Source organism: Gorilla gorilla, chromosome 1 (assembly GCF_029281585.2).
Source record: "Gorilla gorilla gorilla isolate KB3781 chromosome 1, NHGRI_mGorGor1-v2.1_pri, whole genome shotgun sequence".
NCBI classification, from domain to species: domain Eukaryota; kingdom Metazoa; phylum Chordata; class Mammalia; order Primates; family Hominidae; genus Gorilla; species Gorilla gorilla.
In genome coordinates this window covers 40,762,929-40,777,481 of record NC_073224.2, presented here as the reverse complement: position 1 = coordinate 40,777,481, position 14,553 = coordinate 40,762,929, and the positions used below count along the sequence as shown (strand labels likewise).

The window sequence follows — 14,553 nt, the reverse complement described above, 5'->3', positions numbered from 1 at the left end:
GGCCTCTGTGGGGCTGCTTCTGTCCACCCCTTGCCCTGGGTGCACTTGTGATTTTGCATGCTCTGTTTTGATTCGTTGGTATTTCTGTACATAATGGTTCAATTAAAGGTTTATTGGATGTTTATAACAAACAATAGAAAATCACATTAAAATTAATAAACGCATGCATGACAGGTGTACCAGAACTAAATTTCAGCTGGGTGCTACAATTCCAAGAGCATTTGAAACCACTGCCTCAGGCAAAAGCCCAGGGAGAAGAGCACAGCCACACAGGCCACACAGATCCTGGCACGCTTCCTCTCACCGACAATACAGGTGCAGAGTCAGGGCAACCAGCTCCACCCGAGGCTGTGGGCTCAGGCAAGTGAGCGAGGCCCTCCCTCCTGCCCCTATCCCTGAGTGGGGCTGACAGTTGTGTGGCCCCACAGCCTCATGAGGTCAGCAGGGCGCTCCCAGGTGCTTGGCACAGCACAGCCACTCCCCGAGGCAGGACTATCCCTGGGAGCACCCAGGAGCACCCACAAGCACTAGCTTGGCCTGGCAGGCAGGAGCGCCTAGAGCCTGCCGTTTTCTTGAATCCACCTGTTTCATGACTGCCAGGGCGTTGCCACACCCAGGATCTGCCATTGGTCTCTCTGTTTTTAGTATCTGAACAGAGCTGGCCATAGACAACACCTAACCATAAAAGCTCACACACAGAAGGATGAGGAGGAAGGAGAGGAGGGGGAGGGAGGGAGAAGGGGAAGAGAGGAGGGGGAGGAAACTTCACTTGCAATGTGCTCAATATATACAAAAGTAAGGGGCCACATTAAAGCGAAATGACCCGACTCCTTCACAGCACAATGAATTTAATTTCTACACTGATGTGGCTTAAGTATTCCACAAATACCTCCCAGTATTCCTCTTAAATCTCCGTAGAAAGGTCAGGACTGAATTTTCCAGACACGCATACATGCCAATCAGCTGTTGGTGTCCACTCTGTAGATCAGTCCAGATCGCCAGCTCTCATTGCTCGTGTGAACTGATCACTAATCACCAGTACAGCCAGCCCGCCACATCCTTGGGCTCCACATCCGTGGATTCAACAACCCACAGGTCAAAAAATACTAAAAAAAAAAAAAAAAGCTGTCCCTGCACTGAACATACACAGACTGTTTTTCCTGTCTTTATTCCCTAAGCAACACAGCACCAACCACAGCACGCCACCATGGCAGGCTTGTAAGTGACAGAGATGACATAAGGCTGATGGCAGGATGCACAGAGAGGACACGTGATACCACGCCACTTCACACTAGGGACCTCGGCATCTGCAGGAGGTCCTGGGACCAAACCACAGGTACTGAGGGTCAGCTGTACCTGAGATTAGGAGAAGCCGAAAAGGAAGCTGCTATATTAAGAGATTTCTATCATCAACACACAATAAGATACGAGACTTAGAAATAATAAAGATGTCAGGGTTCGAGGGACGCTGTAGACAGCTTATTGTGGTGAAAGCTCAAGGAACCCAGGGCACCTTGGCTGACCCCGTCTCCCAACTCCAAGAAAGCAGCTCTTAGGGTATGGGTACCTAAGGAGACACAGGACACAGTCCAGGCACCAAGGGAGGTCCAGGGGAGCAGACAGATAGTGACATTCAAAGACCAGCAACGATGACACGGCCTGTGACTGCCACTGAGCATTGAAGGGAGCAGGTGTCAGAGAACCTTCTAGAAGAGCCTGCAAGGCCTGGGACTGCCGGGAAGGTGAGCCTTCTGTAGTCTCGAACACGCAATGCAGGGGCAGCAAGGGGCCGAGGCCAGCAGTGACTACAGCACCCAGTCACAGAGGAGAGGCGGGGCTCAGGGAGGCTGGAGCCCATGGGAGGCCGGAGCCCACGGGAGGCCTTGTGAGAACCTGTCTCAGCCAGAATGCAGGGAACCCCAACATCAACAAACACAAAGCACCTCACACTCTCCCTGCCCAGGAAGGCTCTAGGAGATTTAAGGCTGGCCTCCTCTTCTGGGGAGGGCCTGACAGGTGGGCTTACAGCACACACCAAGGCCAAGCGGATCCATGGGTGGGCCAGAGCCGCCCTTCCTAGGTGACACCATCTCTCACCACCAGGAGGAGGCCAGAGGGAGCCCTAGGCAGCAGGTATCTCACTGCACCTTCCTCTGCAACCGGGGAATACTCACCTGAGCACCCCACATGGCCCCTCAGGAGACACAGAAGAGGGCGCCAAGACCTTCAGTACCATGGTCAACCTAGCTACACCCCCATGGTCACAGCAAGGGCCCAGTGGGCCATACACAGGACCCGCCCCCTCCAGGGCCACCCACTCCCCACCAGGGCCATGGCGAGGGTCGGCAGGCCACACACAGGACCCATGATGCCGTTCTCCCAAAGCAGCTGCAAGGCCACCCAGCAGGCTCTGGACTATGGGGACACAAAGATGTCTGCTTCTCAGAATTAGGAGGAGGATAAACTACACCAACTCAGTCATGCTCCTCAAAGTCAGGCAAGCCAGTACCCACAGGAGGGGCTGTGGCCCTCCCTGCTCAGCCCTGGAGTTGCTGTGCCCATGCTCCTGGCTGAAGAGGCTGCCCAGACCTCAGCCATACCCGGCCTTCGAGGGGAGGGACCACGCCTCACCACCACCACCTCTATACAGAGAGCTAGACACAGTGTGGACAGTGAACGTGTGCTAACCATTGCTAAGCAGGCATGGTTGGGAGGTATTTCAGGAGTGTGGAGGGAAATTATGCACAACCTCCCAGGAGAAGTCCTGTTACTGGTGTTGCAGCACAGTTTACAGCTCTGGAAACATCACCTCACCTTCTGGACCTTTTTACCCACCATTAAAATAACTAAAAGACCTAAGGTCACCAGCTCTAAAATCTTTCAAATTCAAAAAGAAAGCTGGGCATGCTGGTGTGCACCTGCGGTCCCAGCTACTCAGGAGGCTGAGGTAGGAGGATCACTTGAGCCTGGGAGGTCCAGGCTGCAGTGAGTCGTGATTGTACCACTGCACTCCAGCCTGGGCAACAGAGTGAAATCCCATCTAATTGAACAATGAGAACACATGGACACAGGAAGGGGAACATCACACTCTGGGGACTGTTGTGGGGTGGGGGCAGGGGGGAGGGATAGCATTAGGAGATATACCTAATGCTAAATGACGAGTTAGTGGGTGCAGCACACCAGCATGGCACATGTATACATATGTAACTAACCTGCACATTGTGCACACGTACCCTAAAACTTAAAGTATAATAATAATAAAATAAAATAAAAAAATAAAGAAAAAAAGAAAGAAGGGAAAAAAGACCAAAAAATTAGGACATGAACAACCAAGGCTCTTCTTGTTATCACATTTTAAACAATAAATATAAGGAAAGTATTCAAGTTTGACAACAACCCAGGAAGAAGCCAGAAGAGAAACTTGTAGTCACCCTTTTCCAACTGCAGGTTTCCAGGGCTTCTTTCCCAGAAAACCTTAGTCAATGGAGATGCAGTGCAAGGACAGAAGTGAGGACGCCCCATGGAACATCAGAAGCAGCCCGATCTTGGACACGGCCCCCACGCCGGCCAGCCATTCCCCTACCCGACAACACGCCTGGCCCCACACAGAGGCCACAGGAGAACGTGGTCCCTTTTCACCTCCAAGGCCAGACCCTCCTCCCGGGGCCCTGATCCCACCCTCTCTCTCTCAGCCCCGAGACCTCTCCGGCCCTCCCATGCCAGGCACTGCACTCTCCGTGAAGGACCACGCACGGTCTCCGTCACAACTACACAGCTCTGCTGGGGTGGAATGAAAGTGGCCACACACAAGACATCAACATGGGGTGTGCGCCCCACAGGACCTCACTTACAAAAATGTGGTAGCTGGACCTGGCCCATGAGCCGAGGGGCCTTGCTGAGAGTCACTGCACCCTGGCTCCCTGGCCACTACCCTCTCCAGGTCTCCAGCTCCACTTCCATGAGTGCCTGCGCCCACTCTCCTTGGCCATAGCCTCCTCATGCACCTGACTGCACAGGGCACAACCTCTCCTCCTTGCACCCTCTTTTTCCAGGTGAGACAACACAGGCCAGAAACTCAACATCACCCCCAAGCCGCTGCCTCCCAAACACCCACTCCAGCCAGACTCCCTCACGCTTCAAACTTGGACATTTGATCACTCGCTGATCTGCCCCCACCCCTAACAGGCACCTGAACTTCACATTCCTTCCATCAGCTCCTCCCCTATCACCTGCTGGGCATCTGCCCCCATCCCTAATGGGCAACCCAACTTCACAGGCCCTCCCCTATCACCCGCTGGGCATCTGTCCCTGACTCTAACAGGCACCCCAATTTCACAGCCCCTCCTGTCACCCGCTGGGCATCTGCCCCCACCCCGAACGGGCACCCCAACTTCACAGCCCCTCCTTCAGCTCCTCCCCTATCACCTGCTGGGCACCTCCTCCCACCCCTAATGGACACCCCAGTGTAGCAGCACCAGAGTCAGTTCCTCTCTCAGTAAAGTCACCACGGGCCCAGGACTTCTGATTCCTCTCTTCCTGCCCCTTAAGAAACATGCCATGAGCATGTCCTGGCAGCTGTGTCCCCGCCCTCCACCCCAAGACCACACCACTGACCTGGCACAGGCATTGTATGGGCAAACCAGCACAAGCAACACACTTGGGGGAAGGTGTTGTAGTCACAGGGACTCACTCATCACACACTGCAATCTGTACAATGGGTCTCTCTCAGTCTTTCCATTATACGTGTGCCCCCTGAATGAGACTCAATCCCCAGGAAACAATCTACTTTTAGTTACTTTCCACAGTTCCACCATCCAAGGCAGTCCTCCCTCCCTCCACACCTGGACAACATCTCAGGCAACCTCCTGACCTCATCCTGTCCCCATCACCCATTCCCCCTCCAGCAGTCAATGAGATAGTCATTGAACAGAATTAGAATATGTCACTTCTCTGCCCAAAGCCCTTCCCTGTGTACTTGGAATGAGATCCAAGTTCCTTATCGCAGCCTCATGGACTCTGCAGGACCCGCGGCCTCCCTGCCCTGGCCTTCCCCTGCCCTCTGCTCCCAGCAGCCTTTCCACGCCAGGGAGTCTCATTGGTGGCTCCACTCCTCAGGTCTCTGTTCGGAGGGCTTCCTCACCTTCCTAAGGCACTGTCACCAACCATGGCCCAAGCAAAACTCCAGAGAGTTGGTGCTTTCATGACTGTCGCACTAGAGAAGGCACTATCATGGGAGGGCCGCAAGGCCCGCTACACACCATGGGCACCCAATGAATTTGTGCTGAGTTGACCACAACCACACCACATGGAAACAGAGCTGTGCCTATGCCCTCCTGTACCACATAGTTCTGCAATCAGTCCAGGTCCTGGAGCCCTCACGGTGTCCCTGCCTGTTGCAATCTGCAACCTGCCTCCTCCAGTGCAGGTGTGGGCCTGGGGACCCACGCTGACCCTGAGAACACACAGCTGAATCCTCAAGGGAGATCATGGCCAGGGGCCCAAGGGTGTCTGCAGCCAACCCACACAAGTGACGCTCTTGGGGAGGAAGTCTGCAGCACAGGGATGGCTCAGCACGCAGGGCGATCTGTACAATGGGTCTCTTTCAGCATTTCCATCACTCAAGGGTCCCCTGAGTGAGGCTCAGTACCCAGTAAACAACTTATTTTTAGTTAATTTCCGCAGTCACAGAACAAACATCTTGCACACCTTCCACTACCTCGCAACCAAGAAGCTAAGTGAGAACAGTGGTGGCTGTGTGTGCCCACAGGTGCGGTAGGGTGCGGCCAATCTTTCCAGGCTCCCCTCCCCTGCTCCTCAGACCCTCTTTCCACTCCCTCAGAGGTTCCCAACTCTAGCCACAAAGTGCAGACACGCTCACTGGGGCTGTTTGCATGCAACACAGTGACAGAGGAGCACATATTCGGCACAAAGCGTACTGCATTTTCTCCAAAGTGCTGACTTAAAACCCGTCCTGGCCAGGCACAGTGGCTCATACCTGTAATCTCAGCACTCTGGGAGGCTGAGGTGGGAGGATCACTTCAGCCCAGAAGGCAGAGGTTGCAGTGAGCCAAGATAGCGCTATTGCATTCCAGCCTGAGTGACAGAGGAAGACCCCGTTTTAAAACAAAAACAAAAAACCATCCCAATGGAGTACTGTGTGGGGCCCAAGAATGTGGATTTCTTGCCATTCCCAAGCGATGCCAGGGCTGATCTAGCGGGCTCTGGATGACACAAGCCTATGTTCCAGTCCCATGAGAGCTGATAACATTCCAGGCCTCCTGTGTATACAGCGGTGACACTGACCCGAGGGGGCACCCTGCGGACCAGGAAACTAAACCACAGAGTTCCATCTCAAGAACGAGAGCTCCATCTCCCACCAAGTCCTAGGGGCTCAGTGATCTCAGGGAGCTGTGGACCTGCTAGCCCAAATGCTCCTTTCTTAGGAAACAGGCTCAACCACGGAGCTGCAGGAACTCCTTCCAGGCAATGCCCACCTGAATTTCAGTTTCCCCATGAGGCAAACTCGGAACCATATTCCAAGATCTTGAGACAATTATAAACACTCTGCTCCCCACATCTTCCCCATTGGCCTCCCATGATCTGCATGCACCACAACCAAAATCAAATGACTACTAGCAATTAAGGAACAACATGTGGCAAGATCAATTAAGGTCAATTAATTGTCAATATTGAGGTCAATATGTGGCAAGATGTTACAGCATATTGTTAAGTAAAAAACAAAAGGCTAAAAGCAGCAAAAGTTTACATATGTATATTATACACGATGGAGAAAGAGACTCTGTGTATGTGTGAGTGTGTGTGCATACATGTGCGTGAACATATAGGCAAGGACTGGGGGAAGAGAAGAGTGGAGAGAGAGAATGAATGAATGAATGAATGAATGTGTGAAGGAACGTAGAAAAGCCGGCTCTACACCAGGAATAAAAAACGGTCATCTTGGCTGGGCGTGTGGTGGCTCACGTCTGTAATCCCAGCACTTTGGGAGGCCGAGTCAGGCAGATCACAAGGTCAGGAGTTCGAGACCAGCCTGACCAACATGGTGAAACCCCGTCTCTACTAAAAATATAAAAATTAGCTGGGCGTGGTGGTGCGCGCCTGTAATCTTTGCTACTCAGGAGGCTGAGGCAGGAGAATCACTTGAACCTGGGAGGCAGAGGTTGCAGTGAGCCAAGATCGTGCCATTGCACTCCAGCCTGGGTGACAGAATAAGACGCAGTCTCAAAACAACAACAACAACAAAAAACAAAAAACAAAAAAACAAAAAAAACCAAAGCAAAAAAACCCCAGTCATCTCTGGACGGAACTGGAGGTGATTCCTTCTCTGCAACTGTAACTTCTCCAGACATTCTGATTCTCTAGTGTAAAAAAAAACCCCAATAAACAATTGCATACCATGATCACACAAGCCACAATGGGGCTGACTAGGAAGGGACCATAGCACGCATTGAATCACACAATCCCCAAAACAACTTTCCGCCTCCTGTCCCTGCCCCGATATCCCACCATTACCTGGACTCAGACTCCCAAAACTTACTTTCCTCCTAGTCCTCCCTCCAACTCCTCAGACCTTGGTCCTCCCTCTTCTGCTCCTCCCTGTTCTCCTGGGTAAACCTCACATCCCTTGGAAAGAGTCTTCCAGCAAGGCTCAGAGCCCCAGCACTCCTAGAACCTCCCATATCCCCGCTTATAAGAGTAAATAAAACAAAATTTCCATTGCTTCATAAAGGGAAGGCAGGTGCCCCTCTCCCGCTTAGGATGCCTCTGTTTGGTCTGGAATGAGATAGCCCAGTGTCCAGATTTTACAAGACACAGTCATAGTCTGATGGCCCCTAGAATGTCATCAGACCTCCAAACCTAACTCAAAGGCCTCTCACTGTGTGCAAACCAGCACAAGCTGCCTCTCATTTCTCTGGGAGAGATGAGCGGTTCTAACTGTTCCTCCTTCCACCTCCCTGTCAAGACACCTGGGAAATGCTGCCCAGACTCTGCACTCTCTCGCAGAGCGCCTATGTGCACACAGCCTGCCAGGCTTCGGGGGCAATAAATCTGCTATCTTTCCTTCTGCATCCATGTGGGTAGCTTTGAACTAATTTCTCCAGCACACCAAGACATACATCACATAGGGTCCCCCATGGCCCCACTTTCGTGTCCTGGCCGAAAATCACAGAGTACCCTGACCCCTCTGTGCCCCAACCACAGGTTTTCCCCACCAGGCTTCAACCCAATCCAGGGCCTTTAACATTTCCAGGCATGGAAGAAAGTATCTAGGTTTACTACAAAGAAAATGACCTTGGCCCTGAGCCAAATTCCTGAAACCTTCCTATAAACTCCATAACCCACACCCCTTCCAAGAGACATACCTAGGGAGGACGTCCCTTTTCCCTTACTGCCCGTCTCGAGGACTACCACAGCCCACTCTATATGAAAGTTCCCCTAACAAAAGCTCTAGGCAGGGCCTGGCGCAGTGGCTCACACCTGTAATCCCAGCACTTAGGGAGGCCAAGGCAGGAGGATTGCTTGAGCCCAAACGTTCGACACCGGCTTGGGCAACACAGAGACCCTGTCTCTACAAAACAAACAAACAAAAACAAAAAAACAAAACTAAGCTGGGCATAGTGGCTCGTGCCTGTAGTCCCAGCTACTTGGGAGGCTGAAGCAGGAGAATTAAAGAATTAATCAAGCCCAGGAGGTGGAAGCTGCAGTAAGCTGTGATGGTGCCACTGCATACTGTCTCAAAAAAAAAAAAAAAAAAAAAACTGCTCTGGGCTCACCATGCATTGAGCACTTCTTTCTTTGGTATCCCAACTGGTCCCACCTGAGGATAGTGTGGGGAACTCCCTTGCCGCCACTTTTGGGGTAACTCCAGTTGCAAGTTTGGCAAAACACTCCTCATGTCACTACTCCGATGTCCTCCCACTTCAGCCCTGCTCATGTGTACACAGCCCCAAATCCCTACCCACACTCCCACCACACCTTCATTTCACACCCTCCCTCATTCCCCACCATCTTCTCCAGACACCCGTCATCCCCTGGAGCCCCTTGCCATGCCCTCCAGGTCCCCTGTGGGCCCCATTCTCCCATCTAGGTTACCCTGCCCCCTCCAGCCCTCCCACCATTTTCCTCCAGGTCCCCATCATCCTCTCTAGATCCCACTGTCCCCTCCAGGTGCCACTGATCCCTCCAGGTCCCCACCGTCCCCATCCCTTCCAAGTGCTACCGTCCCCTCCAAATCCCCACTGTCCCCTCCAGGTCCTCAATGTCCCCATCTCCTCCAAGTGCCACCGTCCTCTCCAGGTCCCCACCGTCCTCTCCAGGTCCCCACTGTACCCATCCCCTCCAGATCCCACCGTCCCCTCCAGCTCCCCACTGTCCCCATCCCCTCCAGGTCCCACCGTCCCCTCCAGATCCCCACTGTCTCCATCCCCTCCAAGTGCCACCGTCCTCTTCAGGTCCCCACCGTCCCCTCCAGGACCCTACCATCTCCGCTAGATCCCACCATCCCAGGGCCCCCCCAGCTCTCCCTCTGGGTCCCACCGTTCTCTCCGGGTCCCATCATCCCTGGGCGCCCCCGCACCGCCGCACTCCCGCCCCCAGAACCGCCTCTGTCCCCGCCCCTCTCCCAGCGCAGCCCGCATACCCCCCACCCCCCGGGGATGCGGGAAGGAGGGCTCGGGCTGTGTCAGCCACAGCGCGCGGACTGAGCCGAGGGCGGACGCTACGGCTTGGCTTGGGCCGGGCGCCCAACAGACCAACACCGTCGCTCACCTGAGGGACGCCAGACGCACCCCAGAGCCGACCGCGGCGCCTCGGCCGCTCAGCGCCTGCGCAGTAAAGACCGCGGCGAGCCGCGCGCATGCGTGCAGGGCCGGAGCCCCAGGCGCTGGTGGGGCAGAAACGCGGCGCCCTGCGTCTTCTGGTTCCGAGGTTGGTCCTCACCGTTTCCGCTCCGGCGGAAGTGAGGAGGAGGGTCCTTCGACCCGTGCTGAGCTGGATGGACCGCGAGACGCGCGCCCTCGCCGACCGCCACTTCCGAGGCCTGGGGGGCGATGTCCCCGGCGTCGGCCAGGCTCCGGGCCGGGTAGCCTTCGTATCGGAGCCGGGCGCCTTCTCCTACGCCGACTTTGTGCGGGGCTTCTTGCTGCCCAACCTGCCCTGCGTGTTCTCCAGCGCCTTCACGCAGGGCTGGGGCAGCCGGCGGCGCTGGGTGACGCCCGCAGGGAGGCCCGACTTCGACCACCTGCTACGGACCTACGGTGGGGCGGCGGCCGCAGACCCCGGGCGGGGAGGAAAGGCCGGCGGGACCCAGGCCCGGGAGGCCCCCGCCTAGAGAGGGGCACCAGGGAGGGTGAGGGAGGCCAGGCGCGTGGCCCCTGGAGAGTTCCTCTGCAGACGGTTTGGAGTGAGGACGGGGCACAGGGAGATGGCATGGACCGTGCCTTTCATTTCAGGAGACGTGGTTGTACCAGTTGCAAACTGTGGGGTCCAGGAATACAACTCGAACCCCAAAGAGCACATGACTCTCAGAGACTACATCACCTACTGGAAAGAGTACATCCAGGCGGGCTACTCCTCTCCCAGGGGCTGTCTCTACCTCAAAGACTGGCACCTGTGCAGGTAATGGGGCTTGGGACGCACCGAGGCGCTGCCTTCCCTGCCTTCCCTAGCGCTGCGTGAACCCAGAGGCCTTTCTGATGAAGGTGGCCCCTGGGTGCACAACGGAGCTATTTTTCCCCGTGAGGCACTTTGGATTGTCTTCCGCATGGCTGCAAGTGTTGTTCTTTGGGAGGTCAATATGGTTTTTTCTTTTTCTTTTTTTTTTTGAGATAGATCTCCTCAGCCTCCCTAGTAGCTGGGATTACAGGAATGCATCTCCACTCCCGGCTTTTTTTTTTTTTTTTTTTTTTTAAAGAGACTAGGTTTCACCATGTTGCCCAGGCTGGTCTTGAACTCCTGAGCTCAGGTGATGCATCCACCTCAACATCTCAAAGCACTGGGATTATAGGCATGATCAGTACTTTCTCATAAGCAGAACCATTGTAGTCAGACTGCCCCGCCCCCTCCCCCGCCAGCAGCGTCTGGCTCAGAGGAGGATCTGGGGCTCTTTGGGGGCTGCAGCCATCTGGAAGCTCCACTGGAGCCGATAGGTCTCAGTTGCCCCACTCGTGCTGCCCTAGTCTCCTCTTGCCTCACGTACTGTCAGTGGTGCCCTTGCGCCCTCCTCACAGGGACTTCCCGGTGGAGGACGTTTTCACCCTGCCTGTGTACTTCTCATCCGACTGGCTGAATGAGTTCTGGGATGCACTGGATGTGGATGACTACCGCTTTGTCTACGCGGGGCCTGCGGGCAGCTGGTGAGGCCATGGATGTGGGAGTGGAACCCGAAGGGGCCTGGTGGCAGAGCGGACTGGGAGGCTCAGGGTGGCAGGAGGGGGGCTGCTTGGCACAGGCCTCACAGTGGGTGCCATCCCTTGAGACCAAGGGGCCACCCCTCCTTCAGTTAGACCAGGCCTCTGGGGTGCCAAGCAAAGCCCATACCAGCCCCTACAGGCATGAACCAGGCGCTCTTGCTGCTGCAGGTCCCCGTTCCATGCTGACATCTTCCGCTCCTTCAGCTGGTCTGTCAATGTCTGTGGGAGGAAGAAGTGGCTCCTCTTCCCCCCAGGGCAGGAAGAGGCCCTGCGGGACCGCCACGGCAACCTGCCCTACGACGTGACCTCCCCAGCACTCTGCGACACACACCTGCACCCGCGGAGCCAGCTTGCTGGCCCACCCTTGGAGATCACGCAGGAAGCGGGCGAGATGGTGTTTGTGCCCAGTGGCTGGCACCACCAGGTGCACAACCTGGTAATGTGCTGCTTCTCCTGCCCCCTATCAGGGGCCTTCCTGCAGGAAGACGGCAGCACCACCTCCCCGCTCTCCCAGCCAGAGCGGGGCTGGAATGGGGTGGCTCATGGGTGAGGCTGACCCCTTCACAAGGTGGTGTCGCTGAGGCCTAGCCTCTGTTTCACCCACTGCTGGTCCCTGGGTCTACTTGCTCTGGGTTCACTGTGGCCTGAGGTGGTCCGAGCCCGCCACCCACTTCCCTGCTGAGCAAGCCCTGCTGGGAGACAGGAGGGCCCTCTTGGCTGCAGAGGGCTGGACCCCACAGTGGGTTCCTGGCGCAGGAGATGTGGGCTGGTCAGGGGGCACCTGCCATGGGCTCAGGCCTGCCTGCACTGTGCCCCTTCCAGGATGACACCATCTCCATCAACCACAACTGGGTCAATGGCTTCAACCTGGCCAACATGTGGCGCTTCTTGCAGCAGGAGCTATGCGCCGTGCAGGAGGAGGTCAGCGAGTGGAGGGACTCCATGCCCGACTGGCACCACCACTGCCAGGTGGGGTGGCTACGCATGGAGGCTACCCTCCTGGGGGAGGCTTTTAGGCTGCATGGCTCAGACTCCCTTGGTCACCGCGCAGCTTCTCAGTGCCTCTGTCTTATGGTCCCTTCTTCGTCCTTGGGGACTGGGCGCATGTCGGGTCCTTTGCAGCTTGGACTGTGTCCATGGTGTTAGCTCACTGGCCTCTTCCCTCTGCCCAGGTCATCATGAGGTCCTGCTCGGGCATCAATTTTGAAGAGTTTTACCACTTCCTCAAGGTCATCGCTGAGAAGAGGCTCCTGGTCCTGAGGGAGGCAGCCGCTGAGGACGGTGCTGGGTTGGGTTTCGAACAGGCAGCCTTTGATGTTGGGCGCATCACAGAGGTGCTGGCCTCCTTGGTTGCGCACCCTGACTTCCAGAGAGTGGACACCAGCGCGTTCTCACCACGGCCCAAAGAGCTGCTGCAGCAGCTGAGAGAGGCTGTTGATGCTGCTGCGGCCCCATAGCACCTGTCATGAGGATAGAAGGACGGGTGGATGAGAGGCAGCCTCCTGCTCCAGGGCCCTTCCAGAAATAAAGACCGCCCTCCCTGTGACCTGGGGCCCACCCCTGTCGAGGCTCCTGGCCTGGCTGTTCATGGCCACTGCCTGGGTGCCTGTTTTCAGGTGAGGCCCAATGAGGTCAGGGACCCAAGATGGGATGTGGCCCTTCTGACCTGCAGCAGGCCTGCTGGGAGCTCGGAGATGGCGCCAGGACCTGGCTCTTTTGGGGGCCCTGTCTCCTTAGGCCAGGACGCCTGAGCTGACAGGAGTCTGTGTCTGGTGTGCCTTCTCTGGAGGCTCCTCTTAATAGGCCAGCCCTGTCCCCTCGTCTCAGGCCATTGGGCCACCCCTGGCTCTGCCCTGTGGGTTCAGGGAGGGGTTGGAGCAGTGCTGGGCAAGCTCACCAGGGCCTCCAGGCAGGGCTGGGGTTGGCCTCCATCACCTCCAGGTGATGGGCTGCGGGACCAGTGGCCTGCGCCTTCCTCTGGGTACCCAGAGTGGAGGACTGGGTTGGGCTGGCCTTTGCCACCTCCCTGCCTTTGCAGGGCCTGTGGACAGCTGGAGAGGCCACAGATGGGGTGGAATCCCATCTGCTGCTGAATCCTCACCTGGGCCTGAGGGACTGTGCCTGCTGTGCACTTGCAGCCGGGTCTTCCCAAGGATGCTGTTCTCAGGAGTGGTGGGTCCCCAGCGCCTCTTCACACTGGGCATGATGGAGGTGTGGGTGGGCTTGTCCAGGCCAATCAAGGCACAGCAGTGAGCAGCGGAGGCCTGTGGTGGGGAATGGACTCTCGTGGGATCCTCTTGCAGAGGATGCCCCAGGCCTGAACCCTCTAGTGGATCCACAGTTTGTGGAGACTGGCACTCTCCCAGCCCTGTCCTTGACCAAGAGTCCAGCACTTTTTCAGTTGGCCCCTGGTTGGCTGCCTCACCCCAGCAGGGGAGGAGGCATCCGAATCCACAGGGACGGCACGTGCCATGGCTATGCACGTTGCCTACCCGTGGCATCAACTGGGGCCGCTGGCACTTGTCTAGGATGGAAGCCCCCAAGAAGGGCAGGGGTTTCTGTCTGCTCTGTTCAGTGAATCATGTGAAGTGCTTGCAAAGGCAGCTTTACACAGTAGGTGCTTCATATGTGTCTGTCGAATGAATGCGCTCCAGCCAACAGCTTTCCAGGGACCTGTATGCTGGGCCCCCCTGCTAGCTCCCGGGGACCCCTGGTCTGCACGGGAATGCCCTGAGACATCCGGCCTCCTACAGATGGAGCTGGCGCTGCCCAAACCACGGGCAGCAAAGGTGCTTTGTGGGGGAGGAGGGGGAGGTAGCAAACATGCACGGCTGCAGCCTTGCCAGGATCAGGCCCAGGCTGAGTGTGGGCGTGGCTCACCCATTTAGCCCCTCCGGTAACCTCTGAGCTTGGGCCTCTTGGCACCCTGCCACACAGGCACAGGCTGAGGCCAAGGGTAGGGGTATGTGCCTCGGACACTGCCAGCAGGCAGCTGAGGTGCCTCTGCTGGAGCTGGGGCTCCCCTTTGAGCAGCAGGTCCAGCACCTGCAGGGGAGGGGCACCACCAGGTGGTGGGCACCAGCTGTCCTTCAGCTTCTGTCATGATGAGGGCAGCACTGTGGAC

The 14,553-nt window shown here is 56.4% G+C and overlaps 2 protein-coding genes across 10 annotated transcripts in view; one reads left to right on the top strand and one right to left on the bottom strand.

Moving 5' to 3' along the window:
- SNAP47 (synaptosome associated protein 47) overlaps positions 1-9,876 on the bottom strand; it is a 48,150-nt gene extending 38,274 nt beyond the window's left edge. For 2 of the 7 annotated variants that reach the window (XM_019031378.4, XM_004028509.5), the window contains exon 1: positions 9,787-9,876. In XM_019031378.4, coding sequence (XP_018886923.4) covers positions 9,787-9,876 — 90 coding nt within the window. Of the gene's footprint in view, positions 1-5,995; positions 6,089-8,496; positions 8,519-8,792; positions 8,986-9,555; positions 9,573-9,786 lie in introns of those variants that run through there. The other 5 variants (XM_019031394.4, XM_055371476.2, XM_019031385.4 and 2 more) reach the window with 5 other exon arrangements.
- JMJD4 (jumonji domain containing 4) lies at positions 9,875-14,045 on the top strand. 3 transcript variants are annotated; one of them, XM_063708597.1, is made up of 6 exons: positions 9,875-10,274; positions 10,470-10,635; positions 11,247-11,372; positions 11,598-11,865; positions 12,252-12,350; positions 12,602-14,045. In XM_063708597.1, the coding sequence occupies exons 1-6, from the start codon at positions 9,875-9,877 to the stop codon at positions 12,884-12,886; spliced, it is 1,344 nt and encodes a 447-aa protein (XP_063564667.1). In that variant the 3' UTR covers positions 12,887-14,045. The 3 variants fall into 3 exon arrangements, with proteins under 3 accessions (XP_063564667.1, XP_018886957.1, XP_055227472.1); XM_019031412.4 differs by having other exon boundaries at positions 12,252-12,398; XM_055371497.2 differs by having other exon boundaries at positions 11,598-11,975; positions 12,252-12,398.
- The last annotated feature ends 508 nt before the right edge of the window (positions 14,046-14,553 follow it).